At 48.1% G+C, this 26502-nt stretch overlaps 1 protein-coding gene across 6 annotated transcripts; it reads left to right on the top strand.

Moving 5' to 3' along the window:
- Positions 1-136: 136 nt before the first annotated feature.
- On the top strand, positions 137-12551 carry CATSPER4 (cation channel sperm associated 4). Of its 6 annotated transcripts, none has more exons than XR_013519881.1 (10): positions 137-375; positions 822-965; positions 4135-4236; positions 7657-7754; positions 7927-8047; positions 8256-8389; positions 9564-9738; positions 9835-9917; positions 10509-10757; positions 11037-11173. XR_013519881.1 is itself a non-coding variant. In XM_035308217.3 (10 exons), the coding sequence occupies exons 1-10, from the start codon at positions 163-165 to the stop codon at positions 12124-12126; spliced, it is 1419 nt and encodes a 472-aa protein (XP_035164108.1). In that variant the 5' UTR covers positions 137-162; the 3' UTR covers positions 12127-12551. The 6 variants fall into 6 exon arrangements, 5 of the variants coding, with proteins under 5 accessions (XP_035164108.1, XP_078186921.1, XP_078186920.1 ...); XM_035308217.3 differs by lacking the exon at positions 9835-9917 and adding an exon at positions 12073-12551 and having other exon boundaries at positions 10509-10723; positions 11037-11199; XM_078330795.1 differs by having other exon boundaries at positions 10509-10723; positions 11037-11168.
- Positions 12552-26502: the final 13951 nt, after the last annotated feature.

Genomic DNA, 26502 nt, shown 5'->3' on the forward strand with positions numbered 1-26502 from the left:
ATGTGGAGGAGGGCCACTGGGAAGAGCTTCTCTCCAGGTTGGAATTCCTTAGTGGAATGCAGAAAGCTGGAGGTCACAGAGGCCTCTGTGATATCACCACAAGGGGGAGTGAGACCACTTGGAAAGAAGATTCTTTGAAGAGAAGGAAGAAACTAAACAACCATGACTTACAATGAAAAGGCCCAGCGGCAGCAGTGGAACATCCATACTGTCCTCTCCAGGTGGAGCAGGGCTCAGGAGAACCATATGGAGTCTGGAGAGGTAGTAGCTGCACTGAGGGCCTGCCCCTCTGTCCTGCAGAGTACCACTCACGAGTCCTATGGTCAGCGAGAGGAGCAGGTGCTCATCAACCGCCAGGACGTCATGAACAAAGAGGTAAGGATAGCTCTCGCCCCACAGTGGCCTCCTGTAGCTGTGCTCATGGGCAGCAGGCCCTCATGGTAACTCTGCCCCCTCTACTCTCTAAACACTCCCAGAGGACCCTCCCCAGCAGTGATCCCTGAGTGACTGCCCATGGTATGTTAGTAACTCCCTGGCAGTGCCCCCTGTAGGAACCCTTATAAAATGATTGTCTTCACTGTCAGAGAGCCCTGAAAGATTCTCTGGCAATGACTTCCACAAAGATCCCCTAATAGTAATCCACTTTTAGTGGCCATTTAGATAGTGACCTCTACACTGATGTCTCCACTCCATGGTCCACTCTCAGATGACTTCCCCCAAGTAGAGTGGGCCCCAGGGACCCCCATTCTCTATGAGCAAATCTCTAGGCAGAGGCTCCCTATGGCGACACCTGCCTGAAGGAAGGTCCTGCCCTCTCCCAGGATGCTTGGGACGTGCAGGAGTTCATCACTCGCATGTACATCAAGCAGCTGCTTCGACACCCTGCCTTCCAACTGCTGCTGGCCGTGCTACTGGTGGTCAACGCCATCACCATCGCTCTCCGTACCAACTCCTACCTGGACCAGGTGGGATGCCATCGTGGCCTCTACCCCACTAACCCTAATGGGGGCTTCCCTCTCCCGGCCTCAGGCTCCTCAACTGTCTACGATAGTTGAATTGGATGCTCTTCAAGGGTCTATCGGCTCTGACCTTCTAGCAATCTGGAGATCAAGGAAGACTTCATGGTGGAAGGGCTCTATAGCTTGGCTTTGATTAATGCATTGGATTTGTAGAGGAAGGGCAGGAGAAGAAGGGTGTGAGCAGAGGGAGGCAAATGGATACTTTGTGGAGAAGCGGTATTCAATTCTAACCAGCAGTCACTAAGGGAGAATCACTCAGTGCCAGGCAGGCACTGACTGTGCAGAGTACCAGGTCCCAGGGATAGTAGGCACAACTGGGTCCTGTCTCAGACACACAGAAACTCTCACTACAAGTGCCTAAGTAGCACCCAGAGTACATGGAGGCTCGAAGAAGGTACTCAAACGTAATCTGGGGAGTCAGAACCTGCTTCCTGGAGAAAGTGACACTAGAGCTGAGAGTAAAAAAGTAGTAGGATGTGGGCCAGGTTCGGTGGCTCATGCCTGTAATCCCAGCACTTTGGGAGACCAAGGTGGGTGGATCACAAGGTCAGGAGATCGAGACCATCCTAGCCAACATGGTGAAACCCAGTTTCTACTAAAAATACAAAAGAATTAGCTGGGCATGGTGGCGGACTCCTGTAGTCCCATCTACTCGGGAGGCTGAGGAGTTGGAGATTGCAGTGAGCCGAGATTGCGCCACTGCACTACAGCCTGGGCAACAATGCGAGACTCTGTCTCAAAAAAAAAAAGAAATAGGATGTGATCTTTGTCACTGCAACAGAGAAAAAGGAAACAAGAACATGAAGGAGTTGGCCAGGCAAAGAGGTGGGAGAGAGAGTGTGTTTTGGGCAGAAGAAACAGCATGTGAGAAACTTCTTCTCTGTGTCCAACTTGAAGTTCAGTGTAATTTTTCTTTCATGTTTTAATTTCTTTTTTTTTTTTTTTTTTTAGAGGTAGGGTCTCTGTCACCCAGGCTGGGGTGCAGTGGCGCCATCTTGGTTCAATGCAGCCTTAAACTCCTGGACTCAAGTGATCCTCCTGCCTCAGCTTCCCAAGTAGCTGGGACTACAGGCACAAGCTACCATGCTTGATTAATTTAAACATTTCTTTTTGAGCCGGGCACAGTGGCTCACACCTGTAATCCCAAAATTTTGGGAGGCCAAAGCAGGCAGATCACTTGCCATCAGGAGTTCAAGAGCAGCCTGGCAAACATGGAGAACCCCCATCTCTCTAAAAATACAAAAATTAGCTGGGTGTGGTGTTGGACATCTATAATCTCAGCTACTTGGGAGGCTGAGGCAGGAGATTTGCTTGAACCGAGAAGGTGGATGTTGCAGTGAGCCGGGATTGCACCACTGCACTCCAGCCTGGGTGACAGACTGGGCAACTGGAGCAAGACTGTGTGTCAAAATAAATTTTTTTTTTTTTTTTTTTTTTTTAGAGACAGGGTCTCACTATGTTGCCCAGGGTGGTCTGGAACTCCTGGGCTCAAGCAATTCTCTAGCCTTGGCCTCCAAAGTGCTGGGATTATAGGTGTGAGCCACCACACTGGGCTGAAGACTATTTAGAATGATTTTTTGAATAATGGTGTGGATGTCCTATTGTCTCCTGTGGCCATCAGGGTGGAACTGAGAGGATAAACAAGGGAAAAGAAGCTCTTCCTCATCATAGGCAGAATTCCCTTTGGGAATTTGGAATCACTGAGGAACCCATAAACCTCAACTTGTCATCTGAGTTTAAACAGCTCAGCTCAGCCTGGCATTGGCCGATGGATGGGAGTGGTGGCAAGGTATGGGTAGCAGGAGGCCCCCCAACCCCGTTTACATGGCAGTGGGCCCTGAGGCACTGAGTCTGTTGCACATTGGGATAAAGAAAGGGAGGACACTTTGGGAGGCTGAGGTGGGTGGGTCACTAGAGGTCAGGAGTTTGAGACCAGCCTGACCAACATGGTGAAACCCCATCTCTACTAAAAATACAAAATTAGCCAGGCATGATGGCATACACCAGTAATCCCAGCTACTTGGAAGGCTGACGCAGGAGAATTGCTTGAACCCGGGAGGTAGAGTTTGCAGTGAGCCAAGATCTCACAAAAAAAAGAAAGAAAGGGAGGAGACGCAGTGACTTGGGTGACTGCTAGGTGGAGTTGGGCACTGTGGGGGCTGTTAGTGGGTTCACAGCCATGTGAAGGAGAAAGTTCGAGGTTGGGAGAATGTGAGTTAGACTCTGGACAGACCCCAGTCATCCATCTACCAATTCATCCATCCAGGGTGCATGTCCTGGATCCATGAGTGGCAGGATACCTAGGAGTTTGGTCAGACCTGACCTGGAGCATTTGGAGAGCCAGAGCAGCAGGAAAGGTTAGGACGGATGGAGCTTGGTGTCCTCCATTCTCAGGGGCCAGGACTTTTCCTCCCAATCCTGGAGACTGTTCTGCTTCTCCTACCTCCCTCTCCAAAATATACCTACTCTAGAGGTTAGGGACAAAGGTGTGTAGTCAAACAACAATCTTTTTTTTTTTTTTTTTTTTTTTTTGATACGTAGTCTCGCTCTGTCATCCAGGCTGGAGTGCAGTGGTGTGATCTCGGCTCACTGAAACCTCCGCCTCCTGGGTTCAAGTGAGTCTCCTGCCTCAGCCTCCTGAATAGCTGGGTCTATAGGCACCTGCCACCACTCCTGGCTGACTTTTTTTTTTTTGTATTTCCAGTAAAGATGTGGTTTTGCCATACTGGCCAGGCTGGTCTTGAACTCCTGACCTTGGTCTCCAAAGTGCTGGGATTACAAGTGTGAGTCACCTTGCCCAGCCCAGATAACAGTCTTTATCGACTAGCTGTGCACACACAGGCACCACTCTGATTCCACTTCTGTATGACGGGAATGAAACCTGCTTTGCAGGACAACAGTGATGGTAACATGAAGTGATGCGCGAATGGCCCTAGCACAGTGCCTGGCATGCACATGCAAAGTGTGCTTTAAAGGAAGTGACAAGGATGCTGAGGATCAAGAGCAGCAATGACATGAGCCTTCCCTCTCCCAAAGACATCGTCTCCCTGCCGGCTTGCCCAGGCCCTTCTCTACTGACCTCTCTGCCCCTCTTTTTTCTCTGTCTTCCATGTAGAAACACTATGAGCTGTTCTCTACCATAGATGACATTGTACTGACCATCCTTATCTGTGAGGTTCTCCTCGGCTGGCTCAATGGCTTCTGGATTTTCTGGAAGGTGAGATCCTGAGCCCTTTTCCTCTACTCCTTCATGGGACTGCACACCACCCAGTCCACCCCTATAATCCTGGCCCTCCAAACTGAGGGTGTGTGTGTGTGTGTGTGTGTGTGTGTGTGTGTGTGTGTGATGTATACAATGTGGCAGAGAGTAACTAGTGTTAGAAGTGCAGCCTCCCGTGGCTCCAATTCCAATCTCTGCTCCAGCCTTCCCCAGCTCTGTAGTCTTGGATAAACCTGACTTCCTCATCTGAGAAATGGGGCTGAGAGCATCTACCTTAATTTACAGAGGTCAACAGGAATCAGCACACTTTTTCTGTAATTAGCCAGATAATAAGGATTTTAAGCTTCATGGCCGTACAGTCTCTGTTGCAATGACTCACCTCTGCCATGGCAACACAAAAGCAACCACCGACTGCACATAAATGAAATTGGAATTTCATGTAATTTTCACATTACGGAATCTGATTTTCCCTATTCACTTGCTTTACTCCTACTGACAGACTCGTTCAGATGTATTGTCTTCCAGGAAGTCTTCCTGTCTCTCCCAGGCTAGGTTAGGAGCTGCTTTGTGTCTCCATGATGCTATGCACTTTTTTTTTTTTTTGCATGGAGTTAGAATTTGCTGTTTATCCATCTCCCTCAAAATAGTCTGTGAGCCCAACAGGGCGGGCATCCTATATTCTCAGAAACTGGATTTGGGTATGGCACACAACAGGAGCTACATACTGAATGGACATATGGGTGGATCTGTAGACAGGCAGACTTGTATCTCCTTGTGTGGAGAAGGTACAGACTCCGAGTGTGAGAGACCAGGAGGACTTGTGCTTATTGGGCTGCCCAATACATTTAAAAACTTTTTTTCATTAAATATAGTTTTCTTGCTGGGTGTAGTGGCTCATGCCTGTAATTCTGGCACTTTTGAAGGCTGAGGTGAGAGGATCACTTGAGGCCAGGAGTTTGAGACAGCCTGGCCAACATGGTGAAACTTTGTCTCTACTAAAAATATGAAAACTAGCTGGGCATGGTGGCGTGCACCTGTAATCCCAGCTACTTAGAGCAGCAATGACATGGGCCTTCCCTTCCCCAAAGACATCTTCTCCCTGCTGGCTTGCCCAGGCCCTTCTCTACTGACCTCTCTGCCCCTCTTTTTTCTCTGTCTTCCATGTAGAAACACTATGAGCTGTTCTCTACCATAGATGACATTGTGCTGACCATCCTTATCTGTTAGAGGCTGAGGCATAAGTATCTCTTGAACCGGGGAGGCAGAGGTTGCAGTAAGCTGAGATTGTGCCACTGCACTCCAGCCTGGGCAACAGAGTGGAACTCTGTTTCAAAAAACAGTTTTTTTTTTTGAATCTTTAACACAGATTCTGGCCAAAACTATATTGAAAGGTACCCACAGAATTCTTGCTTCTCTCTTGCCCTCTCATCCCCTTTCTCCCACCCCTATACTTTCTAGGTAATGTTTTTATATTTATAGTCTTTTTTCTATTGTCTTTGTCCATTTAGTGTTGCTATAAAGGAATACCTGAGGTTGAATAACTTATAAAGAAAAGAGTTATATTTGGCTCCCAGTTCTGCAGGCTGTATGAGAAGCATGGTGCCAACATCTGCTTCCAGTGAGGGCTTCAGGCTGCTTCCACTCATGGCAGAAGGTGAAGCATGTGCAGATCACATGGCAAGAGAGAAAGCAAGAGAGAGCATGAGGGGAGGTGCCAAGCTCTTTTTAACAAGCAGCTCTTGAGGGAACTCACTCATTGCCATCAGGATGGAACCAAGCCATTCATGAGAGATCCACCTCCATGACCAAACCACCCCCCATTAGGTCCCATCTCTTTTTTTTTTTTTTTTTTAAAGACAGGGTTTCACCATGTTGGTCAGGCTGGTCTTGAACTCCCAACCTCAGGTGATCCGCCCGCCTTGGCCTCCAAAGTGCTTAGAATACAGGCGTGAGCCACCATGCCTGGCCAGTTCCCATCTCTAACACTGAACATCAAATTGCCATATGAAATTTGGAGGGGACACACATTCAAACTATGGCATCCTCCCAGTATTTATTTTTACAATAATCAGCAAATATGTATATACTCTCAATCTTCTCCTTCCTAACAGTAACATACTATAAACATTATTCTGCACTTCACTTTTGTCACTGAATGGATCCTGACAATCTTTCTGTATCAATACATAGAGATCTTTCTCATTTTTCTTTCTTTCTTTTTTTTTTTTTTTTGGTAGAGATGAGGCCTTGCTATGTTGTTCGGGATGGTCTCAAACTCTTGGCCTCAAGCGATCCTCTCCCACCAGCCTCTCAAAGCACCGGGATCACAGGCATGGGTCACCATACCTGGCCTCATTTTTCTTTTTATAGCTACATAGTATTCCATTGAGTTTAATGTAATTTAATGTGCCATAGTTTATCCAGTCAGTCTCTTCTGATCATTGGACATGTTGGTTTTCTTTTCCTTTCTTTCTTTCTTTTCTTTTTTTTAAGACAGGGTCTCATCCCTGCTGCCCAGGCTGGAGTGCAATAGCAACCATCTTGGCTCACTGCAGCCTCAGCTTCCTGAGCTCAAATGATCCTCCCACCTCACCCCTCCAAGTAACTGGGACTACAGGCCCATGCCACCACCCCGGCTAATTTTTATATTTTTTGTAAAGACAGAGTTTTGCCATGTTGCCCAGGCTAGTCTGGAACTCCTTAGCTCAAGCAATCCTCCTGTCTCAGCCTCCCAAAGTGCCAGAATTACAGGCTTGCACCACTGTACCTGGCAGGTTGGTTATTCTCAACCTTATACAAATATCATTTTTACTTCGACCAGAGTATCTGTGGATCAGATTTCTAGAAGTGGGATCACTGTTCAGATTTTTCATACCTGTGAGTTTCCTCCTCCCCACCTCATTCCTGTGTAAGTGCTTCAATGGACAAAGGGCTTGCAAAGTGTGTCTGTCTCCCTTTCTTGTGCTGAGAGCGATTTCTTCTCAGAACTGGCTACTGAAGCGGTGTTTCTTGTTTTTACTAGGATTCATTTTCATTTTGTTATTAATTGTAGTGTGTGTCACACAAAGGCAGGAGTAGCCAAGTGTTTTCAGGTTACCTAACTGCAAGGCAAGGCTGTTTTGAGCATGCTTTAGTCAAGGCGGGCACTCAGCTTAGGGACCAGCTGTGTGTCTGTGAGGGTCTTCACTGTGTGTCTGAGACTGCATTTGGCTATTGACACATGTATGGGACAGTGAGTACACGTGTGTTTTGTGGTATGTTTAGGGAAGGGCAGAGTAACAGCGGTGGATGGCAGCTGACTGGTCCTGCTCTGAGAGGGACACTGAGCCACCATCCTTGGGATGTGGGGAGGGAAGACCTTGGATGCCCCCATGGGCTGGGCCTGACAGACCCCACTGGGGCTGGCCTACCCCCCAGGACGGATGGAACATCCTCAACTTCATTATTGTTTTTGAATTACTGTTGGGGTTCTTCATCAATGAAATCAATATCCCCTCCATCAACTACACTCTCAGGTGAGCTGGGAGCTCTGGAGAAATGAGGGGGACCTATCTGGAACCCAGAAATGAGATGGGGGATAATGACCAGCTGGAAATCAGCTCTGCCTCTCTAGGCAGCTGGTGGGAGGTGGGAGGAGGGAGGGTGCTGGGAAGGGCCTAGGGGCACCCCTGAGAGGTTCTACCATAGGGCACTTCGTCTGGTACATCTGTGCATGGCGGTGGAGCCCCTGGCCCGGATCATCCGTGTCATCCTGCAGTCTGTGCCTGACTTGGCCAATATCATGGTCCTCATCCTCTTCTTTATGCTGGTCAGTGCTTGCCCCTGCCCCCAGCTGTTTCCCTTCCCCGAACAGGGCCCTTGGGTCATTGCGAATAGAGGGGTGTCTGGAGGAGCAGAGAAGCCTGTGGGCCTGAATCCTTGTGACTTCCTTGGCAGTGTTCATTTGCATGACATTTGCGTGTCCTATTTCCAGGCCCTTGGGTGAAGTTGGGGTGGGGCTCTGTTCTCTCTGGCAGGTTTTTTCCGTGTTTGGGGTAACCCTCTTTGGTGCATTCGTGCCCAAGCACTTCCAGAACATGCAGGTGGCGCTGTATACCCTCTTCATCTGCATCACCCAAGACGGCTGGGTGGACATCTACAGTGACTTCCAGTGAGTGCTGGTGGGACTTCTAGCCTCATCCCGCCTGTGGGGCAGGGAAACCAGAGGGTGTGAGAACTCTCCCTGAGAGTGGGAGCTCCAGGGATTGGGATGAGGATGGTCCCGTGGAAGCGGGGGTTCCCAGGTCTTTAAACAAAGGAAAAGGAAACACCCAGGCTTGCAGTACCTGATGCCTTGCCCCTTGAATTCCATAGATTCAGAGTCCCATTCTGACCCTGTTATGGGGACTTCTCTCATCACGCTAACCAGCTGGGTAGCTGGCTTTGGACAGGGAAGTGGGTCTGTAGTTGTGCCTCAGGTTGCAGAGCCACCTCCCAGCTCACCAAACTGCCTGAACTCCTGGGAACATCAGGACTTGTTTCAGTCATTCTTAAACCCACTGCCCACACTCATTTTTGTGTTCTGTTCTTTGCCTCTTTTCCATTAAGTCAACGGCCTATTTCTTTCCAGTTTACTCCAGAAAGTGGGACCCCTTAACTGATTTCTTTTTACCTCCTACATGTGAGTATAGAAGCCCAGTAGATAAAGGGCCTCTCTAGTTATTCTCCATTATGGCGTAGGTAGTGGATAAAAATCAGACTGGCTGGGCGCGATGGCTCGCGCCTGTAATTTCAGCACTTTGGGAGGCCAAGGCAGGTGGATCACCTGAGGTCAGGAGTTCGAGACCAGCCTGGCCAACATGGTGAAACCCTGTCTCTACCAAAAATACAAAAATTAGCTGGGCGTGGTGGCAGGTGCCTGTAATCCCCGCTACTCAGGAGGCCGAAGAATTGCTTGAACTCTGGAGACAGAGGTTGCAGTAAGCTGAGATCACACCACTGCACTCCAGCCTAGGCAACAGAGTGAGACTCTGTCTCAAAAAAAAAAAGGAAAAAGAAAGAAAAGAAAAAAAGATTATAGCTAATAGATTAAACTTAATGTACGCGTTTATGTGTACATCCCCACCTTGTAGGGTTGGTTAGAGAATCAGCCACAGTCTGTCAGCACAGTGGATGCTCAGGAGAGTGCAGCTATTGAGACAGGAGTAGGGCATGGGATCTGCACAACAGCAGTGACACAGGCAGAAGTCCTAGTAGGCTTCGGGATGAGTTTCCCATTTCATAGATAAGGAAACTCAGGCTTGAAGGGCCAGGGAAGTGATGGGGCCCCTGCCTGCCATCTGCAGGACAGAGAAGAGGGAGTACGCAATGGAGATTGGGGGTGCCATCTACTTTACCATCTTCATCACCATCGGTGCCTTCATTGGCATCAACCTGTTCATCGTTGTGGTGACCACCAACCTGGAGCAAATGATGAAGGCAGAAGAGCAGGGACAACAGCATCAAATAATCTTCAGTAAGGTGCATGGGATGGGGAGAGCAGAAGGGAGGAACAGGAGTGTGTGTGAGAGCGGACTTGAGCACATGTGCATGTATGTGTGTGCTCGCATAATCAAGGGCCTGGAGAAAGTCAATTTGGAGACCTGGAGGCAGCAGCCCCCCATCTTGAGTACCCACACACCAACTGGAGCTTCTAAAAGGTGTGGATTTTCTAGATATTAGATTTATATGGCAACTCAAAACTGAGCAGCTGGATGACCTTGGGGCATTTACCCAATCTAAGCCTCAATTTTGTTCTTCTGTAAAATGGGAATAATAATAGTACTTAACTCTTTGGGTTCTTTTATGAGGGTTATATGGGTAAATGAATAGTGCTTGGTGCATGGTAAGCACTCAATTAATGTTAGCTATCCTATTATTCATTCAGGGGCAGTACTTCCATAAGGTTGGGGAAAGGAGGGGAGTACTTCTAAAAGAACAGAGAGCTGGAGCCCTGTGCTTGAGAGTAGGCAGGACTTTATAAGTTTCTGGGTAGGGTTTATCAGGGTTGAAATCCGGGGCAGGACTAAGTTTTGAAAAGGGGTGAGAATTTTTAAAGAGGTGGGGAAAGGGCATGTGTATTTAAAGTTGGTCTCCCCCAGCAAGGTAGGGAGGCTAAGATTGGTGAGAGTGAAATGAGGGCCTTCAAACCCCGGGATCCTAAGAGACTCATCCTCCTGAAGCCAAGCGGGAAACGGGTGTGGGGAACATACCTGCCTGAGCTGTCCCAACCCCTCTGCCCCGCTTCCCAGACAGGTGCAGAGGAAGAGGAGGACGAGAACGAGCAGCTGCCAGTGGTGCACTGTGTGGTCACCCGCTCGGAGAAATCTGGTCTCCCCCAGGAACCCCTTGTGGGGGGTCCCCTGTCGAACCTCAATGAAAACACATGCGACAACTTTTGCTTGGTGCTTGAGGCAATACAGGAGAACCTGACGCAGTACAAGGAGATCCGAGATGAGCTCAACACGTAGGGGAGGGTACTGGGGGTGCCCTCAAGTCATGTGAGTCAGAGCTGGGCGTAGCATCAGAATCTTCTGGCCTCACGCCCTCACCATTTTATAAAACAGACCCTGGGCCCAAGAGAGGTCCCCTAGCTTATTGGTAGAAGAGCTGGAATCCAGACTCCGGGTTCCTCCCATCTCACACAAGGGCACAGCTCGGCTTGGGTCTCTGTTAGGGCTGCGTGAGAGAGTGAAGGGTGGGTGACTCTAGGGAAGAGGTGGGAGGACTGCTTCCCTCCCCTGCAGCCTTCTGAAAGGCACTCACTGCTCCACCCCCAGGATCGTAGAGGAAGTGCGCGCAATCCGCTTCAACCAGGAGCAAGAGGCAGAGGTGTTGCAGAGACGCAGGATGAGCGGGTTGTTGGAGACTATGTCATCCAAGGACCTCCGCCAGAAGTCTCACCAGCAAGACTTGCTCAGTGCGCTCATTGATATGGAAAAGGTGTGCCTTCCCTTTCCTACCCAATTGGTACTCGCCCTAACACTCTGTCCAGCCAGCACAGACCGGCCTCTGGATCATTTGTCAAAGTTTCTGTCTATTCCAAAATCTGGTCTGCCTCTTTTTTTTTTTTTTGAGACGGAGTCTCACTCTGTCGCCCAAGCTGGAGTGCAGTGGCACGATCCCGGCTCACTTGCAACCTCTGCCGCCTGGGTTCAAGTGATTCTCCTGCCTCAGCCTCCCAAGTAGCTGGGATTACAGGCGCCTGCCACCATGCCTGGCTAATTTTTGCATTTTCAGTAGAGACGGCGTTTCACCATTTGGCCAGGTTGGTCTTGAACTCGTGACCTTGTAATCTACTTGCCTTGGCCTCCCAATGTGCTGGTGTTATAGGCGTGAGTCACTGCACCCAGCAGTCTGCCTCTTAAATTTCCACCCACCCCGCTGTCACTGCCCATTTGGTTAGGTTCTGCACTTTCCTTCTTGGAGAGGCTTCACCCTTTCAGCCAGTTTCATCTCTAGCACCTTCAAACCTACCCTTAGTGTGTGTGGCATCAGTGCCTGACTGGTGACAGATACTTAGGCCCACTGTGGGTACAGGACCCCAGGATCTATCTAAAATACATTAAAGCAGCTGCCTCCTGAGCTCCTGGCACACACCCATGTTACTTAGTTTCTTTTTCTGCCCCCACCATCATCTGCCCAGGATACACCCTGGGCTCCCAAACTCAGAGGGGGTACTAGGTAGGCTCAAGTTAGACCTATGAAGAACTTCCCCGGGAGGTGTGGCTGAGGCAGCTGGTGAGACTGGAGGAGGTGAGTAAGGGAGCCTGCAATATCAGGGTAGGGAGATTCACAAGACCTCTTGGTTTGCAGGTTCATGACACGAGCTCACATATACTCCTTAAAACACGCAAGAACAGCCACTGAGAGGCCAGGATGGGAGCCAAGGGGCCTGCGCACACACACTCCCCGCTGCTGCGTCTTCCTGTGCCCTTAGTGTGGCTTGGCACAGCCTGGCCAGAGGCCATCCTCTCCCTTACACCTGGGCAGAGGCCAGGGGCTGTGAAGGTGGCAGCAGCCACAGGGCTTGTGCCTGTGAGCCCTAGGTCCAGAGGAGCCAAGACAGAGAAGGATGCTGGATAATGACAGTGGGAACCCTAGCAGCAAGGATGAGCACAGAAGGGGGTGCTGGCCAATGCAGCCGGGATTTGACCTAAGGATGGGCAGCCCTGGCTCCTGCTCTCACCCAGAGCTGGTGGGGGGGCCTCAGTGGGCCCCAGCACCAAGAAGAGAAAGGCAAGGCCAGTGGGGCCAAACATCTGTGTATTGACAATAAAGTTTTATGTTGTAATAGATGTCTCTGACTGGTGGATTTCCAACCCCTTGGGGCAATTGCCTGGGTCTGATAGGGAAGACAGATCTTGCCCCTCAAAATCCTGTTTGCCTGGTGGTAGAGTCACACACTGCCCTCAAGAACTTCCAGTCTAATGGGAGGGAGAATTGCACCCCTAAAAATTTCTGACTTAATGGTGGAGCTATAACCCTTGCCCTCAGGGTCCTAAGTTTTGTGGAGCAAAGTCTGGTCCTTATGGGAGGGAGCCCCTGTCTGCTGAAGGAGATGGCCCTACCTGCTCTCTCCTGTCTGAAGATGGAGACTGGTCCTCACTCTGGGGATCCCTTGTCTGATGGGATCACCAATGACCAAGTCACACAAGTATAGGCAGCTCCATCCTAGGGCAATGGAGAGTGACTGGTTAAAGTATGGCTCCTGGCAGCTTTGTGGGTCAGGTGAATGAAGTCTGGTGGGGGACTTAGGAGCTGTGAAGCCTACTTGGGACCTTCATACTCAGGGCCATTGAGAACCTCAGCAGGTTCCGGAACTATGCAATCAGGAGAGAGTCTGAGAAAACCGTGGCAGTTATGGTCAATAGAAAGAGCTACCTTGGAGGACAGGAAACCTGGGTTCTGGTCCTTCAGTGAATCACTTAGCCTTGTTTTCCCCATCTGTGCAATGGGGAGAGGGTGAGATTGATCTTCAGCTCTAAAATGAAAATAATCCCCTCTTAGCCCAGGAATTAGAAGACCGATAGAATCAGCTACGTCCCTGGGATGCAGGTTCCCTAGTGTTGGGTGTGAGGGGATAGCCTAGAAGGTCTGGACATCTGCCCTGCTGTTCAGTGAAGCCTGACAATTAGGAGCTGTGGGGATATTCACCAGTTGAAATGGCAGTCCCCAGAGGTCCACTGGTTGCAGCTGATGGGAAACCCACCCTCCATCCTCCTCCCATCAGCATTGGTTCCAGCCCTGAAAAGCCCCCTGGGGTCTGTTGGGAAGGAGCCTGGGCATCTGGGGAATGGGTGGTGCACTCAGCAAGCAGATGAGAGGCAGCACCAGAGCCGGCAGTGCCTTCCCGTCTTGGAACCATTAATCTATTCCCCTGTTCGAACCAGGACTTCTTCTTAGCACCCTCCAGGACCATCACCAGCATAGACATGGGCAGCCAGTGGCTTTTGCTGTTGCCATTGCTACCTATTGGGGATGGCACCCTCCAACTGCCTGGTGACTATCTGCACACCTTTTCTACCTCTCCTTCTCTGGGGGCTCTCTTAGCCCCTCTTCTTTCTGGCCAGAGAGGGAAGAAGGTAGCAGATCAGAAGGTGTCTTCAGAAGGAGCTAATAGTTTGACCATTGCTATCCTTTACCCCCAATTGTCTGAAAGGCTTGGAGCATCAATGAGCTTAGAGGCAGGAGCATGGCAGGATGACCTCCATGGAGCTCCTGACCTTGACCATCTATCTCTTCCAGTATGCTATTTTGTCTGTCTACTCCCTTCATCTAGTCTGTCATCTCTTCTGTCTCTGCCTTTGTCTTTCCCATCCAGGTCAACCTAATAGCCTGGAGTTTCAGCAGGCTAGTTCCATCCCAAGCTGGCCTGGAACTAAGGGCCCAGGAAGTTATACTCCCTTCCCCTGCCCTACTCTAGCAAAGAGCAACTACCACTCCCCATGCCTTCCTGAACCTGAGTTAGGAGTGCAGCCCTGGATTCTGAGCTCCTAGGATGGTATGAGAACAGATATTGGGCGGTAGCTGGAAATTGTGTGTCTCATCATCCCTACGAGTCCATAACTTTTACCAGGGACAGGAGCATCCCTGGCAAACTTTCCAGGAAGCAGACACCAATTCTGATGAGAGGAGCAACAGGGGATAATTGTTCCCAATAGCAGGTCTACTCATTGAGTACCCGCTATGTGCTAAGCACAGTGCTGAGTGCTTCACATGTACTGTTTCATCCTCACGACCATCTGTGAAGTGGGTACAATTGTCATCCCTGTTTCACAGTTGAGGAAACTGAGGCTCAGAGACATGAAGTGATTTCTATGTCTCCCATGTCCCCCTGGGGAATGTATCTTCCATCACAGAGCTGGGATGCTAACCCAGGTCTGACTTCAGAGCCCAGATCACACTTCTCAAGGGAGCTTCTGTGGGCAGGAATCCTCAATATCATAAAGATGTCAATCCTCATCAAATCTATAATTGCAGTGCACCTCCAATCATAATTCTAGCAGGTTGTTTGTAGAAATTGTTAAGCTGATCCTAACATATACAAGGAAGAACAAAAGACCAAGGATAGTCAAGATAATTTTGAAGTACAAGATGGGAGACCCACCCTACCAAATATTGAGACTTACTATAAAGTAACCCTAAGATAATGTGGTGTTGGTTGGGGGAAGGATGGATTTTTCCACAAGGGGCCAGGGATAACTGATTAACCACATGGAAAAAACATAAAGTCAGATTAAATGGAAACATCTCTCCCTGCAAATAAAAACTTGAGACCCCTACAGCAAGACACGTAAGTTAGTTCAAACTAGATCTTTGTTGCAAATGAACCCCACAGATGACTAGAATTTAGAATGCTCTTCCACATTGAACCAAGCCCCTCACTGTGCTGAGAGAAACATGAAGGCCCAGAGAGAGGTGAGACCTTCCTAGGTCAACCAGCAAGCCAGTAATAGAGCCAGGTCTAGAGCCTTGGTCCCCCTACCCTTTCCAAGCACCCTTGCTAGTTCCCCTGCCCTGTTGCAATCCCTTAGCTCTGCACAGGGCTGGAAGAAAGTGGGTGTGGGACTGGGCACAGTGGCTCATGCCTACAATCTCAGCACTTTTAGAGGCAAGGCAGGAGGATTGCTTGAGGCCAGGAGTTTGAGACCCGCTTGGGTAACATAGTGAGACCTCATCTCTACAAAGAATTTTTTAAAAGGCCAGGCACAGTGGCTCATGCCTGTAATCCTAGCACTTTGGGAGGCCAAGGCAGGCGGATCATGAGGTGAAGAGACCAAGACCATCCTGGCCAACATGGTGAAACCTCATCTCTACTAAAAACACAAAAATTATCTGGGCATGGTGGCACACACCTGTGGTCCCAACTGCTCGGGAAGCTGAGGCAGGAGAATTGCTTGAACCCAGGAGGTGAAGGTTGCAGTGAGCCGAGATCACCCATGGCACTTCCAGCCTGGTGACAGAGCTACACTCCATCTCAAAAGTAAATAAATAAGTAAAGAGAAAAATATTAGTCGAGTGTGGTGATGTGCACCTATAGTCCCAGCTACTCAGGAGGCTGAGGCAGGAGAATCGCTTAAGCCCAGAAGTTCGAGGCTGCAGTGAGCCATGATCGCACCAGTGCACTCCAGCCTGGGCGACTCAGACCCTGCCTCTAAAAAAAAGGTGGAGGTATGGATGGTTCCAGAAAGGATCTGTCCCCACAGTGCTGGGGACAAAGGTTGGTGCATCTTCAGAAATAGGTGATGCGAAGGACAAAGAATGAGCCTGCCACCTAGGCAGGGTCACCTCCAATTTTCTTTTCTTTCTTTCTTTTTTTTTTTTTTTGAGATGGAGTTTTGCTCTTGTTGCCCAGGCTGGAGTGCAATGGCATGATCTAGGCTCACTGTAACCTCTGCCTCCTGGGTTCAAGCAATTCTCCGACCTCAGCCTCCCAAGCAGCTGGGATAACAGGCATGTGCCACCACACCTGGCTAATTTGTGTTTTTTGTAGAGATGATGTTTCACCATGTTGGTCAGGCTGGTCTCGAACTCCTAATGTTAGGTGATCTGCCCACTTTGACCTCCCAAAGTGTTGGGATTACAGGCATGAGCCACTATGCCTGGCCAGCCTGCAATTTTCTGAATAAGCCTTTTGAAAACTGCCAAGAGGCTGGGCATGGTGGCTCATACCCAAACTCCCAGTACTTTGGGAGGCTGAAGCAGGCAGATCATTTGAGACCAGGAGTTCGAGACCAGCCTGGCCAAAATGGTGAAACCCTGTCTCTACTAAAAATACAAAAATTAGCCTAGCATGGTGGAACACACCTGTTGTCATGGCTCTTGGGAGGCTGAGGCAGCATGCAGAGGTTGCAGTGAGTCCAGATGACACACACCACTGCACTCCAGCCTGGTGACAGAGTGAGACTGTCTCAAAAAAATAAAAAAGAAAAAAAGAAAGAAAAGAAAACTACCAAGAATGCAAAAACAGCATATCAGGTGATGAGCCTATTTCTGCCCATTACCCAGGGGAAATAAGAAGGTTTCCAAGGGATTCAACTCAACATACTTGATTTGGGCCTTTCTCTCTAGAGAGAGCAGCCGGCTCAGGCTTAGGAATGAAGCTATGTTTTCATATGGCAGTACAGTGTGGTAGGGAAGGCATTGAATTCTGGTGTCTGATAGACTTAGATTCAAATGCAGTGGCATCCCTTCTTGGCTATGTGACCATGGACAGATGTCTTCACTAGTCTGAGCCTCAGTTTCTTCATTTGATAAATGGAAATGAGAGTCCTTTTTTAAGGTTGGTTGTAAGGATTTAATGTGCCAATGTTGTGCACTGGAACAACACTTTACCTGGGCAGGGTGACAGCTGAACAATATCAAAATGACCCTTGACTGCTATCACACTCAGTGAAACACTCGGCTTGCAATTAGGGGGTCACATTGTTCAAAAAATTCATATCTTGCCAGATGCAGTGGCTCACACCTGTAATCCCAGCACTTTGGGAGGCTGAGGCGGGTGGCTCATTCGAAGTCGGGAGTTTGAGACCAGCCTGAGCAACATGGTGAAACCCCATCTCTACTAAAAATACAAAAATTAGATGGGTGTGGTGGCTCATACCTGTAGTCCCAGCTACTTGGGAGGCTAAGGGAAGACAATAGCTTGAACCCGGGAAGGGGAGGTTGCAGTGACCTGAGATCACATCATTGCACTCCAGCCTGGGTGATAGAACAAGACTCTGTTTCAAAAAAAAAAAGGAAAAGAAAAAAATTTGTATATTTCAATGCTAGAATCATATTCAATGCATTAGGAAACTAATGTCAAACAAGGCATCAAGAAACCAAACACCAATCGAGATAACAGATCTATCTTTTGCTGACTTTCACTGTCTAGAGTAACCATTGAGTGGAATGAGACATAGTTGCCTGCACAAATAAAATTCTCTCTCTCTGGCATATGTCATTGAAATCTAGTGGCACAGAGCTGGCACATAAATATGAACTGGTAAGATTTACATATATATATAAATCAATACTGCCTACATTATATATATAATATATAGATTTATATATTTGTGTATATATATATATATATAATTTTGTTTTAGAGACAGGGTCTCACTTTGTCATCTAAGCTGGAGTGCAGTGGCACAATCAGAGCTCACTGTAACCTCATATTCCTTGGCTTAAGCTCAGATTCCTCCTGCCTCAGCTTCCCAAAGTGCTGAGATTATAAGCATGAGCCACTGTGCCTGATTTGATATTATTTTTAGGGAGTCTCTCAATAGAATATTTGGCAAGTCATAATATCTGAAAATAACCCTGGTTTGGTGGAAGAAACAGGTAGATTGCTTTCTCTTTTATTTTTATTTTTTATTGCTTCTCACTATGTTGAAAAGGCTGGTCTCGAACTCCTGGCCTCAAGTATTCCTCCCATCTCGGCCTCCCAAAATGCTGGGATTACAGGCATGAGCCACCACATCCAGTCTAGATTACCTTCTGTTTATTCTTTTTTTTTCACAGGCAGTGTTACAATCTGGGGAGTTGTGTCAGATACAACACACTCTGCACCCGAGGAAACTATGTTGTGTTCAACCACAACTGCGATTCTATTTAACAAGGGGAAAGACAATGTCTCTCCAGCTGTACTTAACAGTTTACCAACAAGACATCAATGTCTGAAGCATACAACACCAGCTTCTCCTCCAACCTCTCCACAAACCAGCAGTTCTGTGTCCACCGAGCAGACAACTTTAATACATGAAACTCAAGAAGAGAAATTAGATACAACTATCAACACAATCTCCAAGGGTACACTGCTGTCAAATTCCATGACGACTTCTACATTGAAGGACCAGGGAGGGACATCAAGAACCATAGCTTTATCCAGCATGGTCACTTCAATGGAGACTCCAAAACAGAATCAGGGTACTCCAATTATAACTCCGTCAGTATCAAACACCACCGTCAATGGGATAGAATCATCAGTGTCCACTGGCTCTCAAGAATCTGACACAATCACATCCCCCACAGCATTGAACATAGCAGGCAGTGATATTTAATCATCTGGATCCATGGCAACCACTGTCTCTGGGAAGTCAGCTACAACTACCTCCTCAACAGCACTGAACAAACCAGGCAGTGATGTTCAATCATCTGGGTCCATGGCAACCACTGTCTCTGGGAAGTCAGCTACAACTTCATCCCCAACAGCCAGTTTTACTTTTTTTTTTTTGAGACGGGGTCTTGCTCTGTGGCCCAGGCTGGGGAGCAGTGGCACAATTACAGCTCACTACAGTCTCAACCTCAGGGGCTCAAGCGATCCTACCACCTCAGCCTGCTGAGTAAATGGAACTATAGGCACATGCCACCATGCCTGGCTAATTCTTAAGTTTTTTAAGAAAGGAAATTTTAAGAAAGGGAATCTCCCCATGTTGCCTAGCCTGGCCTTGAACTCCTGGATGCAAGCGATTCTCCCGCCTTGGGATCCCAAAGTTAATTTTACTTTGAAATTATTAACTTTTTTTTTTTTTGAGACAGAGTCTCGCTCTGTCGCCAGGCTGGAACACAGTGGCACAATCTCGGCTCACTGCAACCTCCGCCTCCCAGGTTCAAGTGATTCTTCTGCCTCAGCCTCTTGAGTAGCTGTGATTACAGGTGCCTGCCACCATGGCTGGCTAATTTTTGTATTTTCAGTAAAGACGGGGTTTCACTGTGTTAGCCAGGATCTCTATCTCTTGACCTTGTGATCTGCCAGCCTCGGCTTCCCAAAGTACTGGGATTACAAGCCTAAGCCACCATGCCCGGCCTAAATTACTAACTTTTAAGCAGTTCATCCAAAATTCAGTAGAAAGTATGGAGAGAGCAGATGCAAAAAGAAGGGAAGGTTAAGTATTAGCTTTTAGTTCATCACTCAAATATTATTGGTATTTGGCATGTATCAGTTTGGATAACTTGTGTTGCAAGTAGCAGAAAGCCAATTCTAATTGGGTTGAGTAAAATACATAAATCTTTTTTAAAAACTGAAAACATGAGCCTAGCCAATATAGGGAGACCCTGTCTCTACCAAAAATATAAAAATTAGCCAGTGCGATGGCACGCACCTGTAGTCTCAACTATTTGGGAGACAGGTAGGAGTATCACTTGAGACTAAGACTTCCAGCCTGCAGTGAGCCAAGAGTATGCCACTGCACTTCAGCCTGGGAAACAGAGACCCTTACTCAAAAAAAAAAAAAAATGTGGAAAACATGAGACCAGGCAGAGTGTCTCATGCCTGTAATACCAGCACTTTGGGAGGCCAAGGTGGGTGGATTGCTTGAGTCCAGGAATTTGAGACCAGTCTGAGCAACATGGCGAAAACCCATCTCTTCAAAAAATATATAAATTAGCCAGGCATGGTGATGTGCTTGTAGTCCCAGCTACTCAGGAGGCTGAGATGGGAGGATCACTTGAGCCCAGGAGGTGGAGGTTGCAGTGAGCCAAGATTGAACCATTGTACTCCAGGCCCGGGCGACAGAGTGAGACCCATCTCCAAAAAAAAGAAAGAAGGAAAAAAAGAAAACATGAAACAAAACAAAACAAACTTCATTGGCTCATGAAACTGGCAGGTCTGGGAGGAAGACGTGCAGGCTTGAAGACTCTCCCTCCAGGCTCTCAAGCGCCTGCTCTTTCCCTCAGGGCTCTCCTCAATGAGTTTAGGCTTTTCCAGACTGAAAGAGTCATTGACTCCAAGCAGTTTAGGTCCCTCAAAAAAACTAAAAGGCCTGGATTCCAGACTGGAATAGGAGAAAAATCACAGAGAACAAAACAAATTAATACCTCAAAAAAATAATCTTAGGCTGGGCACAGTGGCTCACACCTGTAATCCTAGCACTTTGAGAGGCCGAGGCCTCCTGACCTCAATCATGAGGTCAAGAGATCAAGACCATCCTGGCCAACATGGTGAAACCCTATCTCTATTAAAAATACAAAAATTAGCTGAACATGGTGGTGGTCACCTGTAGTCCCAGCTACTCAGCAGGCTGAGGCAGGAGAATCGCTTGAACTCAGGAGGCAGAGGTTTCAGTGAGTCAAAATCGTGCAACTGCATTCCAGCCTGGCAACAGAGTGAGACTCCATCTCAAAAAAAAAAAAAAAAAAAAAAAATCTTGCCAGACAACTAACAGAAACCAATTGGGCTAATGACAAGCAGTGTCTCACAGAGGCCAAGGGCAAGCTCCAGCCAGGTTCTCCAAGGACTGGAACTGGGAATGTAGCAGGAACCAGGGGGCCACTTCTCTCTCCTCTCAGTCTTGCTTCTCCCATTCCACGCCTGCACCCACTCTGTCACTCTCACCTCCCAGCCCACATGACAGAAGATGACCACCTCACCTCTCAAACTTCATGCTGCCTCTTTTGAGGCCCAGTTCCTAATTCCTGGGAAAGAGATTTTAAGTGGATCAGCTAAGGCCAGGGGCCAGAGTATAGAGGGCAACAAATATGGCTGTGAGGAAGAGTCCTTGTTTATTTGTTTGTTTGTTTGTTTGTCTGTCTGATTTTTGAGACAGAGTCTTGCTTTGTAGCCCATGCTGGAGTGCAGGAACAAAATCTCGGTTCACTGCAACCTCTGCCTCTGGGTTCAAGTGATTCTCCAGCCTCCGCCTCTGGAGTAGCTGGGACTACAGGTGTGCACCACCTCATCTGGCTAATTTTTTTATTTTTAGTAGAGACGGGGTTACACCACGTTGGCCAGGCTGGTCTCAAACTCCTGCTCTCAGGTGATCCGCCTGCCTTAGCCTCTCAAAGTGCTGGTATTACAGGCGTGAGCCACCCCACCTGGCCAAAAGTCCTTATTTAAGGAAGTGTTTGCAAATTGGGCTAATATCCCAACAATGTCTCCTTCCCCAACAGTAGAACTTAAATTTCCTCCCATGGCATCATTCCAGGAAGCCTCAGGAGGCCCCTGCCCTGTGTCCTCCTGCAGAACTGTCTAGGGTGTCAGTGAGCCTATACTGCTGGCCACAGAAAATCAAGGTGGTCCTGAGAAGCTGCTTCCTGCAGACTCGCCACTGGATGCTGACGAAAGATGCCTTCTCAGGATGCTCCAGCATCAGCAAGAAAGAACAGGGTCTCCATGTCCACGTCTTCCTGTTAGAGAAGGAGGGTATTTGTGGACTTTGCCTCTCTGTAAGTAAGCTGGGAGAGGCCACCTGATGGTGGGAGGGGCCAGGAAAGGAGTGATTGGCCACCAGTCATGACTTTATTTCCATCTAATTAAGAAATTCTCTGGAATGGAGTCAAATCCAGGCCATCAGACCAGTCTTTTTGAGGAAAGAGACTGGGTTGTCCCCATTCAGACTGGGAATACCCTTGTGGGTGATCCCATGTTTGATGGATTGAGTTACTGACTTCCAAACTGTTTTCAGTCACATAACCCTTTAAACTAATAACAACCCCAGCCACAACCAATATTTATTAATTTCTTACCATGTGCCATGTGTCGTGATCAAATACCTATTTTTCTGAGATGGAATTTCGCTCTTGTTGCCCAAGCTGGGGTGCAATGGCACCATCTCAGCTCACCATGACCTCCACCTCCCAGGTTCAAGAAATTCTCCTGCCTCAGCCTCCCGAGTAGCTGGGACTATAGGCGCGTGCCACCATGCCCAGCTAATTTTTATATTTTTAGTAGAGATGGGGTTTTACTATGTTGGCCAGGTTGGTTTCAAACTCCCAACCTCATGATCTGCCTACCTTGGCCTCCCAAAGTGCTGGGATTACAGGCGTGAGCCACCATGCCCAGCCTTTGTCGAATAATTTTCTACAGGCATTATCTCACTAAATCGTCACGATAATCCTGTGAGGTTCCCATTTTACAGTTAGTAGTCTAAGGCTCAGTTATGTTGAGGGATTTTCCCAAATCGCACAGCTAGCTATTACAGAGTGGTTTGTGCTTCTAACTGCTCACTGATACTGCCACCTCCTTTCTTTGGAAGGGGTCTTACATAAAAGTCAAATAGAAACATAAATACTTAGAAGTAGAGCAGTTCTGACTGAACAGGGGAAGAGTGCCCTCTGCAGGATCATTTTCCCCCAACACATAGACTGGCTTTCACATCCCTTCAAGGAGGCATCCCTTCATGGTGGCACATGCCTATAATCCCAGCTACTCAGGAGGCTGAGGCAGGAGAATTGCTTGAACCCAAGAGGCAGAGGTTGCGGTGAGCTGAGATCATGCCATTGCACTCCAGCCTGGGCAACAAGAGCAAAACTCCGACTCAAAACAACAAAACAAAACAAAACAAAAAAAACAAGCAGAGTTTGTCCTAAAGAGATGGTTTAGGCCGGGCGTGGTGGTTTACACCTGTAATCCGGGCACTTTGGGAGGCCAAGGCAGGCAGATCATGAGGCTGGGAGTTCATGACCAGCTTGACCAACATGGTGAAACCCTGTCTCTACTGAAAATACAAAAATTAGCTGAGTGTGGTAGCACACGCCTGTAGTCCCGGCTACTCAGGAGGCTGAGGTAGGGGAATCACTTGAACTCGGGAAGCAGAGGTTGCAGTGAGCCCAGACCACACCACTGCACTCCAGCCTGGCAACAGAGCAAGGCTCCATCTAAAAAAAAAAAAAAAAAAAAAGGTTTAGTTCCTCCTAGTTGTCTGCCATTTTCTCCAGTTCTGCCACCCAGGGATTCATGGGATCTCTTGCTTGGGTTATGGAACAGAATAGGCAGTTTCAATACGGAATGGCTAAGTGCATGGCTAGGCTCCTAGAACTCTCTCAGTGTTCTTTTTTTTTTGAGATAAGAGTTTCACTCTTGTTACCCAGGCTGGAGTACAATGGTGCGATCTCGGCTCACTGCAACCTCCGCCTCCTGGGTTCAGGCAATTCTCCTGCCTCAGCCTCCTGAGTAGCTGGGATTACAGGCACACGCCACCATGCCCAGCGAATTTTTTGTAATTTTAGTAGAGACGGGGTTTCACCATGTTGACCAGGATGGTCTCAATCTCTTGACCTCGTGATCTACCCGCCTCGGCCTCCCAAAGTGCTGGGATTATAGGTGTGAGCCACCGCGCCCGGCAGTATTTCTTTCTTTCTTTTTTTTTTTTTGAGACAGAGTCTTGCACTGTTGCCCAGGCTGGAGTGCAATGGCGCAATCTCAGCTCACTGCAACCTCTGCCTCCTGGGTTCAAGCAATTCTCCTGCCTCAGCCTCCCAAGTAGCTGGGATTACAGGCTGGCTAATTACACCACCACGCCTGGCTAATTCCTTTTATTTTAGTAGAGACAGAGTTTCACTATGTTGTCTAGGCTGGTCTCAAACTCCTGGCCTCATGATCCACCCACCTTGGCTTCCCAAAGTGCTGGGATTATAGGTGTAAGCCACCTTGCCTAGCCCAATGTTATTTAAATAAACAACTTATGGCTTGGGAATCACTTGAACCTGGGAGGCAAAGGTTGCAGTGAGCTGAGATTGTGCCACTGCACTCCAGCCTGGGCTACAGAGCAAGACTCTGTCTCAAAATTAAATTAAATTTAAATTTAAAAATAAACAACTTGCAGCAAATGAGGATAGGAGAAGGCGTTTCCTCTGGAGATCTGAGAGTAATGGCAGCCTTCTTGTTCTTTCTAAACCAACAACAGCTGCGCCCTGTACTCTCTGGAGGTGCAGCTTCTGCTGGTTCTCCCTGGCTTCATCAGTAATGACTCCACAATGCTCAGCTTTAGCTGTGTGTACCCCCTGGTGGTGAATGTCAGCCAGACCCACCCCTACCAGGTTGCCTCCTTCCTGTAAGGTCTGCCTTGTCTGCTTCCTCTCTGGCTCAGCCCTGGGAGCCTACTGAGTTCTCTACCTCTCTACCTCTAATCCAGGCATATAAGTCAGCACCCTCAGGACGTTGCTCCCCTATGCTCACACAGAGGCACCTCTTAGATGGAAATTCAAAGCATTAGTGAAAGAAAAGAGGTGCTTCAGGCTGGGCTTGGTGGTGTGTGTTTGTAGTCCCAGCTACTTGGGAGGCTGAGGTGGGAGGATTGATTGAGCCTGGGAGGTCAAGGCTGTAGTGAGACGCAATCATGCCTCTGCCATCCCGCCTAGTCAACAGAGTGAGACCCTCTCTCAATTAAAAAAAAAAGATGCTTCTATGAAGGAATACATCTGAGTTGTTTATGTAAATTACTGTGGATGGTTTCAAGGGTCCTAGGTCTGGGGATCTATGAGGTGGCACCTCACTTTTTAGGCAGACGAGGAAGAAGGCAAGCAGGTTTGCTTCTTCTGCCCTTTATTCTCTATGATTACCAGTGCTCAGTGACTGTGGGGAGGCAGAAGGTGTGGGTGAGTGTCTCTCTCTCTGGGGTTTCATGATGAGAGTTTCACTCCTGCCCCTCTCCAGATATAGCACTATCCGTGTTCTGGGCACTGGGGACACCATCATCATCTTGTGCATCTTCACAGACCCTCAGCTCTCAACTCCGCTTGAGAACAGAACAGTTCCTCTTGGCATGCCCCTCTACATGGTCCTCAAGGCCACAAGCAGTGATTCAGACCAATTTGCCCTGGTGGTCAATGAGATCTTTGCCAGTACCAACATCTCCGGGGCGGGTACCACTTTGTGAACCTACCACTTGGTGAACAAGAGGTAAGGGTTAGTCAGGCCTGGTGACCTTCTGTGAGTGCCAGACCAGCTGTTGGATTTGGCTTGTGCTGGTGCTTTTATACCCTTGAGCACAGATTGTGTCACTCTTCTTGGTATCCCTGGCATGCAAACGCTGGAAGAAAGTAAGTGCTGGGTGAATGTTTCTTGAATAATACTATCATTCCCATTTTGAAGATAAGTAAATTAAGGCTCAGAGATTAAAGCATGCCCAAGATCCTGCAGCCAACAAGTAACATGCATTTCTTTTATTATTTGTTCAAACAAGTACTGAGGACCTACAATGATAAAACTAAAAAACAAAGACACAACATTTCAGAATGCTATATATATGTTATATATTGGGCATTCATTATATTTAGTAGCCAATAATATCTAATACTGACATAGCATTGACTCTACGCCAGGCAGTTTGAATCACTTAATTCATTTAAGCCTCACAACACACTCTACGAGATATATTTTCATTCAGTTTCATTATAGAGAAACTGAGGCTCCGTTCACACAGTTAATAAGTTGCAGATCTTGCTAAGTGTTGGGAACACAGAGACCATAAATTCAAGCTCTTCCTCAACATTTTTGGGAAGAAGTTGGGTCTCCAGACTTCTAGGTCATATTTTATTAACAAGGCTTCACAGAGCACAGGAAATCATTTATTACCCTATTTATTACTCCAAACAACCCTATGAAGTATTATTTCCCCCACTTTACAGCTCAGAGAATAAGAGAGGACTCCGAGTTTAGGCGACTTCACCCAGGACACACCATCGGTCTCCAGAGTCCAGGCTCTGAAACACACCATGCCAAACCTGTCCTCGCCTGTTATTCCTCCTTTGTCAGGAGGAAATAGAACCCATGATTAAGGGTGTGGGCGAGCGCTGGTGCTGCTCCCTGCACAACCTTGGGCAGGGTTCTCTTTGAACCTCAGTTTGAGCCTCGGTTTCTTCATCTTTAAAAAGCGGGTGGCAAAAGTATTGCCTTCTTCACAGGATAGGTCAGGATGAAACGCAACAATTCATGTAAAGTTGTCACCTCTGCACCTATACAAGCAAACGTAAAAAGGGCGCAACGGTGCTTGTCCATCGGCACCGCAGGCCAGTGACGCTGCCCTCTCTCCACAGCTGCCC

The sequence above is a fragment of the Callithrix jacchus genome, chromosome 7, assembly GCF_049354715.1.
Source record: "Callithrix jacchus isolate 240 chromosome 7, calJac240_pri, whole genome shotgun sequence".
In the NCBI taxonomy this organism is placed as follows: Eukaryota; Metazoa; Chordata; class Mammalia; order Primates; family Cebidae; genus Callithrix; species Callithrix jacchus.

Coding starts and splice junctions, on each gene's coding strand:
- CATSPER4 (XM_035308217.3), top strand. CDS start 163: ATGACTTACAATGAAAAGGCCCAGCGGCAGCAGTGGAACATCCATACT. Junction 10,724..11,036: donor ATCCGAGATGAGCTCAACAC/GTAGGGGAGGGT, acceptor CTCCACCCCCAG/GATCGTAGAGGAAGTGCGCG. Junction 11,200..12,072: donor CGCTCATTGATATGGAAAAG/GTGTGCCTTCCC, acceptor CTTGGTTTGCAG/GTTCATGACACGAGCTCACA.